The following is a 21,598-nucleotide window of genomic DNA, read 5'->3' as shown; positions in this document are numbered from 1 at the left end:
GCACAGAGAAGCGCAGCAATGAGCCGGGAACAGACCTGAGATGAAACCTCGGCCTCCCTTGTCCTCAGAACGAGAATTAATCCACAGAGGAGCCAAGGAAAACGCAGGGCACCGAGGTGACGGTGCGGGGTGTGAGCGACGTGGCCAGCATGGCCGCCCCACCACCAGCTCCATCCTGAGCGCTTCACAGACGTGGCCCCCTTCATCCGCACAACTGCCCCGGGAGCCACTGAACGAGGCTCGATGAAACCTCAACTCGCACTGCAGCGCACATCCGACCACAGTCACCTTTGATCACTTTTGTCATCCGGGGTCCCGCAGTCAGGGCTTTGTGTCTGCAGCGGTCCCTGGGAAACAATCTAAAATTCGAAGCTCCACCAGACTCACTCAGAGTCACAAAATTTCTATCACTGACTGCTTTCCTCTGAGGCCCAAAATGGATTTATCAACTTCCAAAGAAAACTTCATATTGAAAAAGTGATGTACCCACAGTACTGTAGAATGACATTTACCGAGGAAAAACGGGGCTGGGTGTGGTGGAGTGAGCCTGTAGTCCCAGCTACTTGGGAGGCTAAGGTGAGAGGATGGTTTGAGCTCAGGAGAAGCTTGCAGTGAGCCCAGATGCATGTCAGCCTGGGCAACAGGGCCAGATCCTGTGTCAAAAATAATTTTTTTTTTTGGTAGCTCACACCTGTAGAGGGGCTTTGCCAGCCATGCAAGCACAAAAGAAGAAAAGTCCCTCATTCATCCGACAACATCCACTGAGTTTCTCCCACCCCCCAACCCCGGGCTCTCAGGCCTCGTTTGGATTTATTTTGAAGGAAGCTATTGTCTACTAAATGCTTAATTCTCCCAGAACAGTGCCAAGCACTTCACACAGCCCTGCCCAATGAGCTGGGCCCTCCCACACCTTTAGGGAATGAGCTGAGCTCTCTGCGAGGGCACTCGAGGTGGGACAGGCACAGTGTGGCAGCACGTGGATCCAGCTGCTGTTTTCCTTTGCGACTGGCACCTCTCCTCTCCCCCTTCCTTCCTCCACCCGCTTTGCTCCTCCCCACCCCCTGTCCCCCACAGCTTTTCCTCCTTGGCCTTCAAGGCCATACACATTCCCTGGAAAGAGCCTTTGCCGCCACCTCTGTTACTCATCGTCCTTGGCCTGTGCTGGCTCCAAGTGCTGGCACCCCCAGCTCCTAGGAAAACTGCTGGCAGTGTCCGCAGACGGAAATTTCCTTGGCCTCCCCATTTATTCCGCTTTGTTTCTGGCCCTGCCACGGTGTGGTCCAGGCCTCCGGAGCCTGTCTGTGCACAGCTGTCTGCACCTCGTCTGCTCCCTTCCTTTCCTCTCACCGGCACTGCCCCTCCTTCCATCCAGGGTTTGCTGTGTTTTCATCTTATTCTTCTCTGTTTCTCTCTGAAAACCTTTCTCTAGCCCTACCTGTCCTTCATCTGAGGTTCTCATTCCCTCTGTCCCCGTAGGCTCCTGATTCCCAATCCGGGTGAACAAAGAGGACAGAAAATCTGCGAAGCAGAGGACCGAGAACCTGGAAAAATCGGCTGCAGAGATGCGGAGGGGACCGGGAGCATGTGAAGCTGAGTAGGAGAGAAAGCAAAAGGAAACTGGGTTTCGGAGAAAATGACAAATAAAGTGAAACCAGATTGGCCCGTGTGGACGGGAGCCAAGGGAGGGATGACCCAGCTCATTTCCATGGCCTGGGAGAGACACCGGATCCTTCTTTTGGTCTGTGGCAGGAAGCGGCGAGATCCTTTGAGCAGATGTGAAGCCGGTGGAGAAGCCAAAAGTGAGGTCGGGACAAGGTCAGAGGCTGACCCTGGGAGACAGACAGTGGCAGTGGCCTTGGACCTGAGAGCTACCGAGTCAGGGAGGGGCCGAGGTCAGCTTGGGGTCCACAGCAAGGGCGCACGTCCAGTGAGGAGGGTGCCCCATCCTCACTCTGGGAACAGCATCCTCAGCTGTCCTGCGGGAGTGCTGCTGTCCACTCTCCGAACACACCTTGCTCCGGGCAGGGTCACCCTCGGGCTGGCCAGACAAGCGGCCAAAGCCGGGCCCCTGAGAATCAGCCCTGGGATGGTGGCTGGAACTGCCGGGAAAGAGGAGACATCGCTCCACTGGAGGCCAAGTCATAGCCTCGGGCGGCTGCCTTCACCCCATCGGGGAACCCCCATGAGTGTCCCCTGGGGAAAGCAGAGCCTGGGGGAGCCCTCAGAGGAAAGCAGAGACTGGGGAGCGCTCAGGAAAGCAGGGTCTGGGGAGCACTCGGAGGAGGAAAGGGGAGCGCTGAGGGAGCACCTCGGCTAGGACAGTGGAGCCCTTGGGGGAGGCACGCGAGGAGCAGGAGCCTGGGAGCACCGGAGGACGAGGACAGCGGAGCCTGGGGGAGCACTTGGAGGAAAGCAGAGACTGGGGGAGCACTCAGAGCCCTGGCAGTCATCGACCCGGGCACCCGGTTGCAGCCCAGACTCTTTAGGATCAGAGTCGGCAAATCTCCCCCTTCTTTGCTTATGCCAGTTTGAGGTGGGGTTCTGCCAGGTACAACCAAAAAGAAGTCTTAAGAAGTCTTCATGGAATTCCTCACTTGGAGAGCAGCAGTGAGATCCCAGGCTGCAGGGACAAGAGGGAGGAAGGCAGGGGGCAGTGGCGAGTGGGAGATGGCTCATGCTGACTCTGGAGCTGACTGTGCAAATCTCTTCCCAACTCCACCATCAGTGACTGTACCTTGGAATCTTGAACTCGGCCGTGCAGGAGTGTTTGTACCACGGAAAGTGGCGAACACCACACATGACCGCTTTTGTCCCTCTACCCAGCCCCGGAAAGCCAGCTGCTAGGCCTGTACCAGCATTCCCCACCCATGGACTCAGGAGGTCCGGGCTTACCTGGGACTACTTCTGAAAGCTGCACCAGGCCCAGCTTCCCCAAGGACAAGGCTGACTCACAGAGTGAGGACAAGGCTGACTCACAGAGTGAGGACAAGGCTGAGCTGCAGTCGGCACAGGTGGAGTTAAACAGGCCATAGCCAACTCACCCCTCGCCCAGGGTCTGCATAGACCCCACCTGCAGCCAAATTACATTTGAGCACACAGTAAAAGGATTAAAACTGACGATCCTCCTGTTCTCTCCTTTCCATTTCTTTGCTCTCAGTTTAGTCACTGGTTTTTTTTGTTGTTGTTTGTTTTGTTTTTTGTTTTTTGAGACAATGTCTCACTCTGTTGCCCAGGCTGGAGTGCAGTGGTGCGATCTCAGCTCACTGCAACCTCCACCTCCTGGGTCCAAGCAATTCTCCTGCCTCAGCCTCCCCAGTAGCTGGGACTACAGGTGTGCACCACCACACTCGGTTAATTTTTGTATTTTTAGTAGAGACAAGGTTTACCCATGTTGGCCAGGTTGGTCTCAAACTCCCGACCTCAGGTGATGCACCCGCCTCTGCCTCCCAAAGTGCTGGGATTACAGGTGTGAGCTACTGTGCCTGGCCAATTTAGTCACTTTTATTTTATTTTATTTTTGAGACTAAGTCTCACTTTGTTGCTCAGGCTAAAGTGTAGTGGCGTGATCTCGACTCACAACGTCCACCTCCCAGGTTCAAGTGATTCTCCTGCCTCAGCCTCCCCAGTATCTGGGATTACAGGTGCTTGCCACCACACCTAGCTAATTTTTGTATTTTTACTTTTTTTTTGAGACTGGGTTTCACTCTTGTCACCCAGACTGGAGTGTGAAGGCACAATCTTGGCTCACTGCAACCTCCGCCTACCAGGTTCAAGCAATTCTCCTGCCTCAGCCTTCCGAGTAGCTGGGATTACAGGCATGCACCACCACGCCTGGCTACTTTTGTATTTTTAGTAGAGATGGGGTTTCTCCATGTTGGTCAGACTGATCTCGATCTCCTGACCTCAGGTAATCCACCCGCCTCGGCCTCCCAAAGTGCTGGGATTACAGGCATAAGCCACTATGCCCGGTCAATTTTTGTATTTTTTAGTAGAGATGGGCTTTCACTATGTTGGCCAGGCTGGTCTCGAACTCCTGACCTCAAGCAATCCACCTGCCTCAGCCTCCCAAAGTGTTGGGATTACAGGCATGAGCCACCGCACCTGGCCACTTTTATTTGTTTGCTTGTATCAGGACTCTTGGAAGCAAGTGATAGGAACTTAAACTGATTTTAAAAAGAGGCTTATTAGTACAGGGGTTAACTGGGTTTCAGGTACAGCTACATTCAGAGGCCCTGAAATTGGCTTGGGCCTTGATTTCTCCCCTTCTTGGCTTTGCCTTCCCGCGTGGACACTTTCTCAGGACGGCCCTCACCTGCTGTGGGGCACAGCTGACCTTTGCCCAGCCACGGAAATAATCTCTTTAAATACGTCCTAGAAAAAAAACTCCTTGGCTCTCATTGGCTGGTCTTGAGTCACGTGCCCATGCCTGGACCAATTGCTGCAGCCAGTGACAAGGCTGTTGAGGCGCCACACCCAAGTCCCCACCCACTCCTGTCTCTGGACCCCCTGAATGGGAGTTGGAGATGGGCTCCCAAGGAAAACAAGAACGTTGGACCCAGGAGGCAGGAGGATGGAGGCCAAGCCAGCAACACAGCAGATGCCCTTACAAAACCATGGACTGTCGGGATCAGCGGCACCTGGGAGCCTGCTGGCATGAGATTCTTGGCTCTGCCTTGCACCTGCCAAGTCAGAATGTCTAGAGGAAGCACAGGTTGTGTTCTTTTGTGTGTGTGTGTATGTGTTTTGAGAGACAGGATCTCGCTGTGTTGCCCAGGCTGGAGTTAAGTGGCACAATCCCAGGTTACTGCAGCCTCAACCTCTTGGGCTTAAGCCTCCTGCCTCAGCCTCCCGAGTAGCTGGGACCACAGGCATGCACCACCACGTCCGACTAATTTATTTTATTTTATTTTGTAGAGATGCAGTCTCGTGACCCTCCCGCCTTGGCCTATCACAGTGCTGGGGTTACAGGTGTGAGCCGCGGGCTGGGCTGACAGGAGTGTGTGCTCTAACAGGAGTGTGTGCTCTAACACACTCTCCAGGAGATGTTGATGCACACTGGTGTGTGAGAACTGTCTGTCAGCCCCCCACTAAAATTAGCATTTTATTCACTGATGTGAATATCCTCACCAGGACCAGGTGCAGTGGGGAAGGGGAGGTCCCAGGGAAAGTTGCGAGGCTGTTTCTGGAGAGGGTGTGCCACACAGACAGGCACGAAGGTGGAGATTCTTGACCTAAAGCAGGCTTTGACTTGTGATCCTGGGGGATAATTACCATCTGCGGTTTTCTTGTTTTCCAGCCTAAAACCTGAGCCTGAGTTCCCTTGGGAATACAGAAACATCTAGATTCCAAGGCACACATGCTGCCACTAGCTAAACAAAAAATAACAAGTGTGCCCTTAAAGCACCGCAGAGGTGTCCCTGCGCCACTGCCAACAGTTCCTGTTCTTGCCCTGGGGGGTGAGGGACGGGCCTCCTGCGCAGACCTCAAGGCCTACTGGACACAGCCTCTGCTGGGCTTGAGCCAGAGGCCCATCTGGGCCCTTGGCCGGCTGCCGGCTCTCCTGGGGACCGACTGTGACCTTGGCCTCACTCACCCAGGGTGCTGGTGCTTCCTCTCTGTGTGGAGCTCAGCTCCTGGTGGCCTCCTGCTGGATTTTTGTGGATGTTGGATCCAGATTTTTTAAGGGTGCCCGCTCCCCAGATTCCCTTCTTTGCAGAGCACAGAGTCCCATTGGGAGGCCTCTGTGGCCTCTGACCAAGGAGTTCCCCAAGCCTCCTTTTTCACATCTGTAAAATGGGGACTGGTTTGTGTCTCCCACGACCGTTGAAAGACTGTAGTTTTGCAGGTGAAGCCCTTGGCGAGAAGTGAGTTGGTGACAGGCTAGAATCTGCAGTCAGAACGGAAGCCAGCTCCTCGCACTGGGTCACTCACCCTTGGCAGTCGCCCCTTCTCTAAGCCTCCATTTCTTCTTACATAAAATGAGGGTCCCACAATACTCTCTCTAGTGGCTTCTGTTTTGTGCCATGCTGCTATTCATGGATGGCAGCGCTTTTTTTTTTTTTTTTGAGATGGAGTCTCACTCTGTCGCCCAAGCTGGAGTGCAGTGGCTCAGTCTCTGCTCACTGCAAACTCCACCTCCTGGGTTCTAGCGATTCTTCTGCCTCAGCCCCTCCAGTAACTGGAACCTCAGCTGTGTGCCACCGGCTAATTTTTGTATTTTTAGTAGAGATGGGGTTTCACCATGTTGGCCAGGCTGGTCTTGAACTTCTGACCTCAGGTGATCCACACACCTCGGCTTCCCAAAGTGCTGGGATTACAGGCATGAGCCAGCTCGCCCAGCCTGGCAGTGCTTTTAAAGGGGGTCCATCCACATACCTTCCTCCTCCTAGTAGTATCAGGATTCCCCTGGCGCCTCCTGCTCCCCACTGCATGAGGTCTTGGTGAGGACATTAGCCGGGTGCCTGATGCTCCAGCAACTGAGGGCTGGGTATTGGCTCAAAGTAAGATCCCCAGGCATGTGGGACTCACCTGGGAGGAGGCAGATGGGATGCCTGCTGGAGAGGACGTGGGGCTGCGGCTGCGTCGGGGCCCCCGGGTTTGATGATTCCCCAGGAAGAGTCACCGGGTCCAGCACAGAGCCACCCTCAGAGCTAAGCTACATTCAGCAGAAGGACACAGAGCGAGATCAGCCACGCGAAGAGGTGCCTGGGCTGTATCTGGAGGACTCCAGGCAGGAGCTTCTGGAGTCCTCACCAGGGGAGACACACAGGACAGACTTAATTCTCCCCTAAACCAGCAGCGACAACACATGTGACGTGTTCTGTACCAGGGCAGTTCACTAGCGACTCAATGCCCAAGGGTTTATTGGGAGCTGTTCACATAGGCACCTGATACCCAGCACGTGGCCCAATTCCAGACTCGCAGCAGGAGGGAGAGCAGGTGTTCGGCATGAAGGCGGCTTACAGTGCCACCAGCTGGTGCTGGGAAAACACCAGGTAGGACCTGACAGCCACCCTGATAAAAATGCAAACATAATAGGCATAGAGAGAACCTTCTCAAACCTCAGAGCATCCTCCTGGAACTTCCGAGAATCATGGTGAAGGTTTGATGAGATGATCTGCAGAAGCCCTTGGCCAAGCGCTGGAACCCAGTAAGGGCTTGGTGGCTTCCAGGACCTCTCAAGTCACCTCCCAGCCCACCCTGTTCCTCCACCACCGTCTCCCACCTGCAACTCCCCGGACCGCCTCCTATTTAACCTCTGCTCCTCTCCAGGCGCCTCCTCAGTCTGTCCTTCACAGCAGCTGGGGGGTCCATTTAAAAGGTCAGCCAGGGCTGGGCGTGGTGGCTCATGCTTGCAAGTCCAGCACTTTGGGAGGCCAAGGTGGGCAGATCACCTGAGGTCAGGAGTTTGAGAGTAGCCTGGCCAACATGGTGAAATCCCATTTCTACTAAAAAATACAAAAATTAGCCGGGCGTGGTGGCAGCCACCCGTAATCCCAGATGCTCCGGAGGCTGAGGCAGAAGAATCACTTGAACCCAGGAGACAGAGGTTGCAGCGAGCTGAGATTGCGCCACACACTCCATCCTGAAGGACAGAGCAAGACTATCTCAATAAATAAAATAAAGGTTGGCCAGGTCACCACCTGCTCAAGCCTGCAGTGGTCTCATTTCCAGGCTCCCGACACCCCGGCCCTGCTGTGGGCCCAACTCCCTTGCAGGCCTCTGCCTAGATTATCAAGGCCAGTGTGGGTGTCACAGCCACCACTGCTTTCTGTCCTCCACCCCGTTCTGAGTTCCTCTTCCGACGTGCAAAGTGTTCGCATTTCGCTTCGCTTGTCTCTTCCAACCCCTGCAGAGCGAGCCCTGCGGGACGGGGTTTTTCTTTGCTAGGTGCACCTGTGTGCATGCAGGTGCTGGCGGCATTCTCATCTGTAAAGTGAGCACCAGGCTCCGGTCCCCTCGAGAACCTTCGCACCATCCCCCGGGTGTGTCCTCCCGCTTCTTGCTCTCCTCCCTCTACTCCGCGAAGACCCCGATCCTGCTCCCAGAACAACAGGAGAGGAGAAAGGCCTCGAGCCCCAGCTGGCACTTACCTGATGCCTCGGTGACATCGTCAAATTCCACCTGGAAGAGGTAGCCAGTGTTCCAGACGTACAGGCAGGATATTGCGTCATAGGAGACCCTGAGTGGCTTTAGCCGGGGGTCGTAGATGCTGTCCTTCCACTGGATGTTGATGGGAGACTGCCGGGTGCCCCCTGGCACGGAGACTGGGCCCGTCCGGAGTGGGTGCACTGCAGGGAGAGAGGAGACCCTGAGTGAGGCATCAGCTTCATCCTGTGTTTTGGACGGACAGGGCAGAAACCCGGCCGCACGAGACCCCACAGGTCTCGGCTCACGGGAAACTGGCACATGGGGGCCCCTGGGCAGCTGGACATGCACCCGCAGGGTGTTCGCCTTCTCCTCTCTTTTCCGCACCACCTGGGGACTTTCTTTCCCACCCGGAAGCAACTCCCTCTCGGCCCGTGCTGCCCGTGTTGATGGGTTTTTGACTTCTGTGTTGCCGTCGTCGTCACAGTGGCCAGAAGTACGGAGAGACCTTGGGGAGGGCAGGTGGACGGAGGAGGGCGCTGTCCAGAAGGTAGGCTGAGTGCAGTGGGGCTCTTGTCTCTCCAGAAGGGTTTGAAACCTCCCTTCCTACTCACAGGAATCCCACCTAATGGGTCCTGTGGAAACTGGAGCTGCTTTGGAAGTCTTACCCTCCAAGCCCTCTGGCAAGGAGGAAATGAAACCTCGGCGTGGAGAAAATTAAGCAGAGTGGCAGCCCCTCTACCCACTTCCTCGAGGCTCGTTTCAAACTGCTTCGATTGTCCTTTTTAAAGTAAGAACCACTAATCAAAAACAGTTGAGAGGCCAGGAACAGTGGCACACGCCTGTAATCCCACCACTTTGGGAGGCAAGGCGGGCGGGTCACCTGAGCTCAGGAGTTTGAAACCAGCCTGACCAACATGGTGAAATCCCATCTTCACTGAAAATATAAAAATTAGCTGGGTGTGGTGGCAGGTGCCTGTAATCCCAGCTACTCGGGAGGCTGAGGCAGGAGAATGGCTTGAACTCAGGAGATGGAGGTTGCAGTGAGCCGAGATCACGCCACTGCACTCCAGCCTGGGGGACAGAGACTCTGTCTCCAAAAAGAAAAGCAGAAAAGTTTATGAGTGAAGCAGCAGCTGTCCATGATCGCACCCCATGGTGTGTGTCTGCCCCGCCTATTCTCTGTGCAAAGCTTCATTCGAAGACAGAGCTGGATTTTTTTTTTTTTCTTTAAGAGACAGGGTCTGAAGGCTCCTTGGGATATCCTGCTCTCGAAACCTGAGAGCAGCTTCCAAATACAGAGTCTACAGGGTCCCCTTGTCTGTGGACGTCACCCCAGAGGCCTGGCGTGCCCTGTGGCTCCTGTCCTCACCTTCACAGGCCTGAGCTAAACCGGCTCAGGTTCTTAAAGGGAATTAAATGGAATGGTCTTTTTTTTTTTTTTTGAGACAGAGTCTTGCTCTGTCACCCAGGCTGTAGTGCAGTGGCGCGATCTCGGCTCACTGCAAGCTCCGCCTCCCGGGTTTATGCTATTCTCCTGCCTCAGCCTCCCGAGTAGCTGGGACTACAGGCACCCGCCACCTTGCCCGGCTAGTTTTTTGTATATTTTAGTAGGGACGGGGTTTCACCGTGTTAGCCAGGATGGTCTCGATCGCCTGACCTCGTGATCCGCCCGTCTCGGCCTCCCAAAGTGCTGGGATTACAGGCTTGAGCCACCGTGCGCGGCCCTGGAATAGTCTTTTTTTGAGATCAGGTCTCGCTATGCCACCCAGGCTGGAGTGCAGTGGTGGCAATCACAACAGCCTCGAACACCCAGGCTGAAGTGATCCTCCCACCTCAGCCTCCCGAGCAGCTGGGACTACAGGTAAACACCACCATGCCTGGCTAACTTTTTCATTTTTTGTAGAGACAATGTCCCACTATGTTGCCCAGGCTGGTCTCAAACTCCTGGCCTCAAGCGATTCTCCTGCCTCTCCCAAAGTGAGTCAGGCATCTCCCAAAGTGCTGGGATTAGAGGTGTGTACCACCACACCAGGCGAGGATTTTTTATTTTAATGAACAAGGTTTTTACTATGTATATTATCTTGTAAATTGCCTTTTTTCATTTAATATTGTGAACTCATTTTGTCAGTGAAAAATATATATACAATTCTTTTAATGGTGATACATTTACATTGTACAATTATGACACAATTTTTAAAATCCATTATTTGGTGATGATATTTAGGTTATTTCCAAGTTCTTGCAGTTAAAGCTGTGATGAAGTTGCTGTTCTTTCTCTGTATCTCATCTGGATTATTTTTTTCTTACAAACTCCTAACCACAGAATTGCTGGGTCAAAGGGTGTGTCCAGCAGAAGTCTAGAAAACAAGGATAAAGATGGATAGCTCTGGCTGGGCGCGGTGGCTCACGCCTATAATCCCAGCACTTTGGGAGGCCGAGGTGGGTGGATCACCTGAGGTCAGGAGTTTGAGACCAACCTGGCCAACATGCTAAAACCCTGTCTCTACTAATAATGCAAAAATTAGCCAGGTGCAGTGGCTCATGCCTGTAATCCCAGCTACCTGGGAGGCTGAGGCAGGAGAATGACTTGAACCTGGGAGGCGGAGATTGCAGTGAGCAGAGATGGCGCCATTGCACTCCAGCCTGGATGACAAAAGCAAATTCAGTCTCAAAAAAAAAAAAAACTATATAGCCCTGATGGAAGTGCTTCCCCAGCCGAGTCGAATGGTTAGCGCACTGCTGTGTTTTGTTCTTTGATGAACTTGAAAAATTTTTAAACTGTTATTTAATAAGTAAACCATCAGAGGTCAGTACAATGTATAATACATGTTTAAGTTAAAAAGTGCAGAATCAGCCAGGCGCAGTGGCTCCCGCCTGTAATCTCAGCACTTTGGGAGGCTAAGGCAGGAGGATCGTGAGTTTAGGAGATCAAGACCATCTTGGCTAACACTGTGAAACCCTGTCTCTACTAAAAACACAAAAAATTTGCCAGGCTTGGTGGCGGGCGCCTGTAGTCCCAGCTACTTGGGAGGCTGAGGCAGGAGAATGGTGTGAACCCGGGAGGTGGAGCTTGCAGTGGGCCAAGATCGTGCCACTGCACTCCAGCCTGGGTGACAGAGCGAGACTCCGTCTCCAAAACAAAACAAAACAAAACAAAACAAAACAAAACAAAACAAAACAAAATTGCAGAATCACAGAAGAATGTTTGTTCTAAAATCGCATCTTTTCTACTCGTCAGTGTTAAAAAGTCCTATGGGAGATAATGGTGATAATAGATAGTAGGTTGGTTGTGTGCCTGTTTATTTTAATTTTCTCTCTTGGTTTTTCTCTCCTCGGTCAACATGCTTGGTAACATCTGCTAGGGGTCTGCTGTCTGTGTCGTCAACCAGAATCTAAGAGGGGCTTGGTCATTTTGCTGGCCTGTGCATTCCCATGCTTTGACGGCATCTGGCACTATGAATGTTTGTTGAATGAATAATCCCTAGTGTGGATTAACTGGCCCTGCCCCTTACAGATGAGAAAGCAGAGGGCCAGGGGCTGGAGTCACTTTTCCAAGACGTCCAGCAAGCTCACTGCAGTCTGAACTAAGATCCTGGCCTCTGGGAGTCTCCACTAGAGCTTCTGGCTGCTCCAGGCTGTTGCCCAGGTCTCCAGAGTGTTCCTGTTTTTTGTAGACCAGTGGGGAGGACACCCCTAAGCCCTTCCCCAGTGGAACCTGAAGCCTGAAATCCCATCAACATCAGACCTGGGCGCCTGGCTTCCCTATTAAGGTGGACGTGTTGTGAGGGCAGCTATAGGCGACGGGCCCTCCCTGGCAGGCTGGGCGGGCAGGAGGGAGCGGTGGGGACTGTGGCATGTGGAGAGCACAGGGTGACTCTGACAGGGTCTGCTGCTACCCCGCTGGGCAGGAGAGGGAGGGGAGGGAGCCCTCCGCTACCAGATCTTTGAATTTCTCTCTTTTTCTTTTGAGACAGTCTCCCTCTGTCGCCAGGCTGGAGTGCAGTGGTGCAATCTCGGCTCACTGCAACCTCCAACTCCCTGGTTCAGGCGATTCTCCTACCTCAGCCTCCCAAGTAGCTGGGGTTACAGGCACACACCACCATGTCTGGGGAATTTTTGTATTTTTGTAGAGACAGGGTTTCATCACGTTGGCTAGGATGGTCTCAATATCCTGACCTCGTGATCCGCCCGCCTTGGCCTCCCAAAGTGCTGGGATTACAGGCGTGAGCCACCGTGCCTGTGGTGGATACTTAAAGAGAAGCTAGAAATACAGATGTACAGGTAGAGTATCCCAATGTTCAGGTGTTGTCAAGTAGTTTTTTTTTTTTTTTTTTTTGAGATAGAGTCTTGTGCTGTTGCCCAGGCTGGAATACAATGGCGTGATCTCAGTTCACTGCGACCTCTGCCTCCTGGGTTCAAGTGATTCTCCTGCCTCAGTCTCCTGAGTAACTGGGATTACAGGCACCTGCCACCACGCCTGGCTAATTTTTGTATTTTTAGTAAAGACGAGGTTTCACCATGTTGGCCAGGCTGGTCTAGAACTCCTGACTTCAGGTGATCCACCTGCCCCAGCCTCCCTCCCAAAGTGCTGGGATTACAGGCATAAACCACTGCGCCTGGCCTTGCCAAGTCATTTTTTAAGTTTTACTCATTGTGCAGCGGGGAAGACACATCAGTGGGCCAAAACCCCAGCTCTCCCCACTCACTCTCCGAGTTACCTGGCATGTTATTTACCACCTTCCCCCAGTCTCAGTCTCTGCATCTGCAGGAAGGAGAATAAGGGAGTAGAATCACAGCAGCTTTGCTGAGAAGATAAGCTCGCTGGCACCCGCGAAGGCCTGGAATGCCTTCCCACATGTTATAGACAGGGAAGATGCGTTTTCCTGCCCCTGCTTTACAGCCACAATGGCGTGGTCACACACGTAACTCGCTAAGTGCTCGAAAGCCGGCGCTGGGAAGCAGTGGGCCCTGCAGGGTCCTGCAGATGCGTTCTGTTCTCTCTCACGTGACGGACAACTACGGACGCGGGAGCCGGCGGGCTCTCTCCAAAGAGCCTTTCTTTGGAGAGGCCGGGTGTGGTGGTGCACGCCTGTCATCCCAGCTACTCAGTTACTCGGGAGGCTGAGGCAGGAGAATCCCTTGAACCCAGGAGGTGGAGGTTGGAGTGAGCCGAGATTGCGCTATTGCACCCCAGCCTGAGCAACAAGAGGGAGACTCCATCTAAAAAAAAAAAAAAAAAAGCCCCTTTGAGGCCTCACACATCTCCCTTGCGTCCAACGGGAAGCAGGATTCAGCGCACTCTACCACCGTCCCACGGCCGCTGCCTCCGTTCCTCCCTGCTGGGCAAGGGGAGTTTAACACAGCAGCACAGGCCTGAATGTAGACAGAACCCAAAAGCCACAGATGCCACAGAGGAGGCGCTCATCTAGGCAGGAGACGCAGGCTTCCCTGGCTCACAGAGACACAGGACGCGGGAAGAGCGGGTATTTTTAGGTTCTGTTTGCTGAGCTGCACCAACGGGCCCACTAACAATGAAACACCCGCGGTGAACTCTGTGTGTGTCACCCAACAAAGGGATGGTGCTCATTGCCACCTGCATGGAGGTGACGCCACCTGAATGCTAAATCGGCTTCCAATCTCCGCACAGCCAATCCTGGTGCACAGCAACGTGGGTTCTATGCTAATTCAACTAGGGCTCCGATGGGAGGTAATACAAACGTTATCCTCTTTTTCAATCAGTCAACAAATATTTACAGAGGTGCTCCTATGGGTCAAGCCCTGGCCCCAGTGTAGGAGACATGGAATCAAAGACCCAGGGGGCCAGGGTTTGCTCCTAATTCACATGGGGGCAGTTTGGAAGGAGACCCTCTCTCTCCGATGCATTCTCAGTCTCCAGGTTTGACAATGGTTCAGCAAATCTCCAATTCCTTCCCCCTTGACCTCCAAGGGAGGAGCTATCACCTCCCCTGTTGTCACTAGGCTTGGCCACCTGGTGACCTGCTTTGACCACCAGGACATGAGCAGACGTGATGTGAGCAGTAGCTTGGAATACACGGGCACCACTGGCCTCACCCTGTGAGTGCCTGCCCTCCGCTGTGAGAAGAACAGGTCTCAGGTGGCTGCGGAGGGAGGATGAGAGATGCAGTGAGCAGGCCTGGACCCACCAGAGTGGGGAGTCCAGCCCAGCCACACTCAGCCAGGGGGAGCCAAACCCAAGAAGACTTACACACACCTGAGCAGGAAATACTCGGTAAAATGTCCAAGAATGTGCAGCGGTGTGCTGGTTGGGGTTTAATAAGCCATTCTCCCAGGAAATTAGAATCTTTGATTTCTAGTGTTTGCCAATTACTGTGGTGTAAATACTTTCACCATGGCCAATTTTAAGTTACCAATGTAATGTTGCTGATCACACACTTAGGAATAGATGGGCACTGCCAGTGCACACCCTGAAACGTGACTGGAAAACATGATTAAATGATTCCTAAAATTATTATTATTATTTTTTCTTAGGGTCTTGGTGTGTAACCCAGGCTGGAGTGCAGTGGCCTGATCAGGGCTCACTGCAGCCTCCAATTCCTGGGATCAGTGATCTTCCTACCTCAGCCTCCCAAGTAGCTGGGATGACAGGTGAGCGCTACCATGTCCAGTTAATTTTGTAATTTTTTTTTTTTTTAAGAGATGGGTACTTGCTGTTTTGCCCAGGCTGATCTTGAACTCCTGGCCTTGAGCCATCCTCCCACATCAGCCTCCCAAAGTAGTGCTGGGATTACAGGTGTGAGCCCCTATGCCTGGTTCTAAAATTATCACTGAACGTTTTGTAACTCTTTGACTTGTCTCTCAAGGCCAAACCACCAGTGATTTTTCAATCATTTTTAATAACAATATTCTTTTCCCAAATGAAATAACCTTCAGAATGCCCATAAATAAGATACCAACATAGAAGGATGAATTCCTTATGATGTTCCAATCTTCCCCGCTTGGCAGAATATTCTGCTCTTTGTGGAACTCTGAAATGATTTGGCAGAGCCCTCTGTTCACTGGGAACAGATTGAGGACCACGGGGTAAATGGATTTAGGTGCTAATACAGAATATGACTCTCTAACACAAGACGTAAGAGGACATGTTGCCATAGTAAGAAATGGGATGCTACCTGTTGCCCACTGACAGGGCAATGCTTAAATAGACACAGGGCGCCCACCGCTGCCTGTGTTAGCAACAGCAGCAGCTGGCGTCGAGCGAGGGCTTCCTGGAGCCATGTGCTGTCCCCAGCCTTTGCAGGTCCCACCTTGGACCCTTCTCCCAACGACACCGTGCAGTAAGCACCATTATCAACCCCCTGTTACAGACGACAAAACCAAGGCTGGGGGAAGTTAAGAAAGTCACAGAGGGGACAGCCAGGCACGGTGGCTCACGCCTGCAATCCCAGCACTTTGGGAGGCCAAGGCGGGTGGATCACCTGAGGCTGGGAGTTCAAGACCACCCTGACCAACATGGAGAAACCCTGTCTCTACTAAAAATACAAAATTAGCCGGGTGTGGTGGCACATGCCTGTAATCCCAGCTACTTGGGAGGCTGAGGCAGGAGAATCGCTTGAACCCAGGAGGCGGAGGTTGTGGTGAGCTGGAGATCGCACCATTGCACTCCAGCCTGGGCAACAAGACTGAAATTAGTCTCAAAAAAAAAAAAAAGAGAAAAAAAGGAAAAGTCACAGAGGGGCAACAGCCATAGGGCAGTGGGGTCAAGATTCCAATCGAGGCAGCCTAGCACTCTTAACGGTCATTAAGAATAAAAGACGGGGGCGGGCACGGTGGCTCATGCCTGTAATCCTAGCACTTTGGGAGGCCGAGGCAGGTAGATCACTTGAGGTTGGGAGTTTGAGACCAGCCCGGCTGACATGGCGAAATCCCATCTCTACTAAAAATACAAAAATTAGCTGGGCGTGGCGGTGCACACCTGTAGTCCCAGCTACTCGGGAGGGTGAGTCAAGAGGATCGCTGGAACCCAGGAGGCAGAGGCCACAGTGAGCCGAGATGCACCACTGCACTCCAGTCCACAGGTGTGGACCCCAACAGAGGGAATGAGTGCAGCTCACTGAGAATCTGGAGAGGGCCAGGCTTTCTACATGCATCACGTCATCCTTCCATGGCCCTGGAAAGCCTGGCCACCCCCATCTCGAGATGAGGACATGGAGGCTCGGGGGTGAAGACTTGCCGAAGTTCCACCTCGGCCAGTGTCAGTGGCACCGCATGCCTGGGGTCCGGCTCCTAAGCCCATCCTCTTTTGATGGCCCAAACACAGAACGTGTGGAAGATCTGAGTTAGAAGAGAACTTGGCAGCTGCCAAAGCAGGCTCTCATTCTGCAGAGGAAGCACCTGAGACCCAGAAAGAGGAAGGGACTCGTCCGAGGTCACAAGGTACTGACCATGCAGCCAGGAGGGGCTGGCACGGGGCAGTTTCTTGGCAGAGCTGGCTGAGTGGTTTATTTGTTACAGGTTTGCTTGAAAGCGTTCTTTGCCGAAAAGTTTAGGAGTGATCGTGACTGGTTAGTGCAGCCCATTCCACCGGGTCTGGATGGTGAGTCATGCCGGTATGTCCTGTGGGAACACGGACTACCCGCCTGCTCCCAGCATCTCACCCTCCCCAGGACCCCTGAAATGGAGGCTAAATGATTCACCCAAGGTCACCAAATACAAGAGAAACGGAGTGTGGTCGGGCATGGTGGCTCATGCTTGCAATCCTAGCACTTTGGGAGGCTGAGGTGGGTGGATCACCTGAGGTCAGGAGTTCGACACCAGCCTGGCCAACATGGTGAAACCCTGTCTCTACCAAAATACAAAAAATTAGCCGGGTGCGGTGGCGGGTGCCTGTAGTCCCAGTTACTTGGGAGGCTGAGGCAGGAGAACCACTTGAACCTGGGGTCAGAGGATGCAGTGAGTCGAGATCGTGACATTGCACTCCAGCCTGGGCAAAAGAGCAAAACTTCATCAAAAAAAGAAAAAAGAGAGCCGGGCGCTGTGGCTCACGCCTGTAATCCCAGCACTTTGGGAGGCTGAGACAGGCGGATCACGAGGTCAGGAGTTTGAGACCAGCTTGGCCAACACGGTGAAACCCCATCTCTGCTAAAAATACAAAAAATTAGCTGGATGTGGTGCTGGGCGCCTGTAGTCCCAGCTACTCAGGAGGCTGAGGCAGGATAATTGCTTGAACCTGGGAGGCAGAGCTTGCAGTGAGCTGAGATTGCACCACTGCACTCCAGCCTGGGCCACAGAGCAAGACTCCATCTCAAAAAAAAAAAAAAAAGAGAGAGAGAGAGAAAAGAAAAAAAAATAGAAACAGAGTGGAAATCTGAATCCATCTGGCTCGGACGGTCTCTCCTCTCCCATCTCGAAAGACCCCATTAGCTAAGACAAAGATCCAGTTGCATCTTGGGAAATTTGAGGCTCTACTTACAAGTGTTAGTGCTGGTTTGCCGTGCACAGGACTGCTGAGAACACCATCGCTCTGGCCTCATCGGACGGCTCCAGAGGGGGGCCCACATCTGCTCCACCAAAGAGAAAGCTAAGGTCTTCCAAGCGTTCCTCCCCAACATCTTGGGTCTGTTCCCACTGACTCCAACCTGAAGAGGGTGATGTTCCCTGCTGTCCTCTTGGTTGATCAGGACCTCTGTGGACTGGCGTGTACCCACCTCTTTTTGTAGAAACTCATCCCAACCCCTGAGCCGAATGGTTAAAGTTCAACCCATGCCTTTCCCAACGGGATGGGTCCACAGGGACAAGTGGCCTCTGCTGGGGACAGGCCACTCAGGTCACTGGGCTTTGATCTGGCAAACAGCGGCACAAGTCTGCCAGGGAGCTAGAAAAACTTTATGGTGGGGCTGTGTGAGCACCAGGGGATTACGCGAGGGGCAGGGGCGAGCGGATGAGAGCAGAGTCCCTGTTTCTCTCGTGGTGTTGACCCTGTGGTTTGGGGCTCCGGGACACTCAATAGCAGACACAAAGCCATGGTGTGCATGTGAGGAGGGACTGGCAGGCTCAGACGTACAGGAATGGGACTGGCCAAAGTGCTGCTGGGTGGACGGGCTGGGGGAAGAGTCAGCTTCTGTCCACCCACCAGGGCACCTGAAGTCACAGAGCACTTGCATGCCACAAAATAAGTGCGATTTCATTCATCCTATCTGGAAGCAAGATGCTCTGTGGCTTGGCACACTTCCAGGTCTTGCCTGCTGTCTTGGCATAAATATTAACGGGGCTACCTTTCTCTCTGTTTTTTTTTTAGATAGAGTTTCACTTTTGTTGCCCAGGCTGGAGGGCAATGGTGTGATCTCGGCTCACCATAACTTCACCTCCCAGGTTCAAGCAATTCTCCTGCCTCAGCCTCCCAAGTAGCTGGGATTACAGGCACCCACCACCACGCCCAGCTAATTTTTTGTATTTTTAGTAGAGATGGGGTTTCACCATGTTGGCCAGGCTGGTCTTGAACTCCTGACCTCAGGTGATCTGCCTGCCTTGGCCTCCCAAAGTGCTGGGATTACAAGCGTGAGCCACCACACCCGGCCTCTTTTCTTTTTTCTTTCTTTCTTTTTTTTTGAGATGGAGTCTCGTTCTGCTGCACAGACTGGAGTGCAATGGCGTGATCTTGGCTCATTGCAACCACCGCCTCCCAGGTTCAAGCGATTCTCCTGTTTCAGCCTCCTGAGTAGCTGGGATTACAGGCACACACCGTCACAACCGGCTAATTTTTTCCATTTTTTGTAGAGACGGGGTTTCACTATGTTCCCCAGGCTGGTCTCGAACTCCTGAGCTCAGGCAATCCACCCACCTCAGCCTCCCAAAGTGCTAGGATTACAGGTGTGAGCCTCTGCGTCCAGCCTCTTTTCTTTTCTTTCTTTCTTTCTTTCTTTTTTTTTTTTTTTTTTGAGGTGGGGTCTTGCTCTGTCACCCAGGGTGGAGTGCAGTGGTGCCATCTCACCCAGGGTGGAGTGCAGTGGTGCCATCATGGCTCACTGCAGTCTCAATCACCCAGGCTCAAGTGATCCTCCCTCCTCAGCCTCCCAAGTAGCTGGGACTATAGGTGCATGCCATTATGTCCAGCTAATTTTAAAAATTATTTGTAGAGGCAGGTTCTTGCCATGTTGCCCAGACTGGTCTTGAACTCCTGGGCTCAAGCAATCCTCCCAGCTTGGCCTCCCAAAGTGCTCGGATTACAGGCATGAGCCACTGCTAATGGCCTGGTACCTCCCTTCATGCCCAGGGTCCACATGGGGACAGTATGTTAGCTGGTGATATTTGCGGATGCCAACCCACGAAGAACCCTTCTTTGGGTTCTTTGAGCGGCACGGTGGTTTATTCACCCAGACACCTTTTACCTGTGAGATGGAACCTACGGGATTGGGATGCACCAGTTTGTGACTTCTTGTTGTTGTTTAAACTTATAATCTTTTAGGGGGCAGGGATATCATAACTTTTCATAGAATCCTAGAATCTTAGATCTAGAAAAGCCTACAGAACACAGGTGTTGAAATGTGAGTCCACTTGTAGGCTCCCAAAAGCCCAAGAATCCCACCGAAATCCCGCATACAATGGATGGGGTCTGCGGCTTTCGGCCATTGCTCTGGTCGGCCCAAGAGTTTGCTTGCATTTGTTTTGAGCAACAAAAACCAAGTCTGGATGATATGTTCTCTCCTTCCCACACAGTCATGGTGGAAATGCACCCACCCTTGAGAAGTCTGATTCATTCACTCACTCATTGATTCACTCACTCACTCATTCACTCACTCACTCACTCATTCACTCACTCACTCATTCATTCACTCACTCACTCATTCATTCACTCATTCACTAACTCATTCATTCACTCAATCATTCATTCACTCACTCATTCATTCCCTCATTCATTCATTTGCTCACTCATTCAGTCACTCATTCACTCGTTCACTCATTCATTCACTCATGCACTCATTCATTCACTCATTCATTCATTCACTCATTCATTTACTCATTCATTCATTGGCTTTTGCCTTCATTTCCTTATCTGTAAAGTAGGGAAGATTCTAGGATTCCATCATACATGATAATGGCACTTCCATTGCTGCAGGCCAAGCTCCCACCCCAGGCCTTGCCAGCCCCATGTGAGCTGTGGCATCTCCTGGGGATGCTCACCTGGGCAACTGATGATGCCCCACAGGCTCCTGGGGTATGTCCTCTGCCATCCTCAGCTGTCCTGCCCTCTTCAGCCTGCCTAGTTTAGGTTGACTGTGTTGCAGCGGTACCCATGGGCTGGGGGTCTCCCTCTCTTCCTCATCTCCCTGCTGCCCCATGGCAGGACTCTGCTTTACTTACAGAATATCACCAGCCCCAGTGTATTAGTCAGGGTTCTCCAGAGAGACAGAACCAATGGGACAGACAGACAGATAGATAAATTAGAGAAAGAGAGAGAGAAAGAGATGATAGATAGATAGATAGATAGATAGATAGATAGATGATAGATTAGAGATAGATGATAGCTAGATAGGTAGGCAGATGATAGACAATAGATAGATAGGTAGATACATAGCTAGATAGATGATAGATAAAGTATAGAGGAAGAAAGATGATTGGTAGGTGGATGGTAGGTAGATGGATGGTAGGTAGATGATAGCTAGATGACAGATGATAGACAGATGATAGATGAAAGACAGACATGTTACCACATGGAAAGTCTTAATTTTGAGTGGTCCAGGTTCTTGGCATGTTAAAGAATTGAGCAAAACACACAAACAAAGCAACAAAAGAACAAGCAAGTGACTCAAGAGCCCTGATGACAATGTTCTGATGACAATGTTCAGGCCAGCCAGAAATCTCTCACATATGTATTCTCTTTTTAAATACAGGAAAGAATTATGTATAGAGGACATGCACATATAGATACGCATATGTATGCCACCTACTAATTTATCTGGAATAATTTTTATATCAGTGTATATAGCTCTTCTCTTCTTTTAGAGAAATAACTACAAAATATTCCACTGAAGCCCGGGCACGGTGGCTCATGCCTGTAATCCCAGCACTTTGGGAGGCCGAGACGGGCAGATCACGAGGTCAGGAGATCAAGACCATCCTGGCTAACACAGTGAAACCCTGTCTCTACTAAAAATACAAAAAATTAGCCGGGCGACGTGGCGGGCGCCTGTAGTCCCAGCTACTTGGGAGGCTGAGGGAGGAGAATGGCATGAACCCGGGAAGCGGAGCTTGCAGTGAGCCGAGATCGCGCCACTGCACTCCAGCCTGGGCAACAGAGCAAGACTCCATCTCAAAAAAAAAAAAAATTCCACTGAAATATGTATCATAATTTATTAAATTAGTTCTCTTATAGATGGTGTACATAGCTCTTCTTTTAAAGAAATAACTACAGAATGTTCCACTAAAATAAGTATCAGCTGGGTGTGGTGGCTCATGCCTGTAATCCCAGCACTTTGGGAGGCCAAAGTGGGTGGATCACTTGAGGCCAGGGGTTTGAGACCAGCCTGGG

The 21,598-nt window shown here is 52.1% G+C and overlaps 1 protein-coding gene across 1 annotated transcript in view; it reads right to left on the bottom strand.

Annotated features, from left to right (window-relative positions):
* The window catches only part of CA5A (carbonic anhydrase 5A), a 50,347-nt gene extending 32,569 nt beyond the window's left edge, over positions 1–17,778 (bottom strand). Inside the window, exons 1-2 of the mRNA XM_017860041.1 lie at positions 17,543–17,778; positions 8,094–8,291 (exon numbers count right to left, since the gene is read on the bottom strand). Of these exons, the coding sequence (XP_017715530.1) occupies positions 8,094–8,291; positions 17,543–17,681 (337 nt within the window). The 5' untranslated portion in view covers positions 17,682–17,778. The remainder of the gene's footprint in view (positions 1–8,093; positions 8,292–17,542) is intronic.
* Between the last annotated feature and the right edge of the window lie 3,820 nt (positions 17,779–21,598).

The sequence above is a fragment of the Rhinopithecus bieti genome, unplaced genomic scaffold (assembly GCF_001698545.2).
Source record: "Rhinopithecus bieti isolate Rb0 unplaced genomic scaffold, ASM169854v2 scaffold_1618, whole genome shotgun sequence".
Classification (NCBI taxonomy): Eukaryota; Metazoa; Chordata; class Mammalia; order Primates; family Cercopithecidae; genus Rhinopithecus; species Rhinopithecus bieti.
This window is presented reverse-complemented; position numbering and strand designations above follow the sequence as displayed.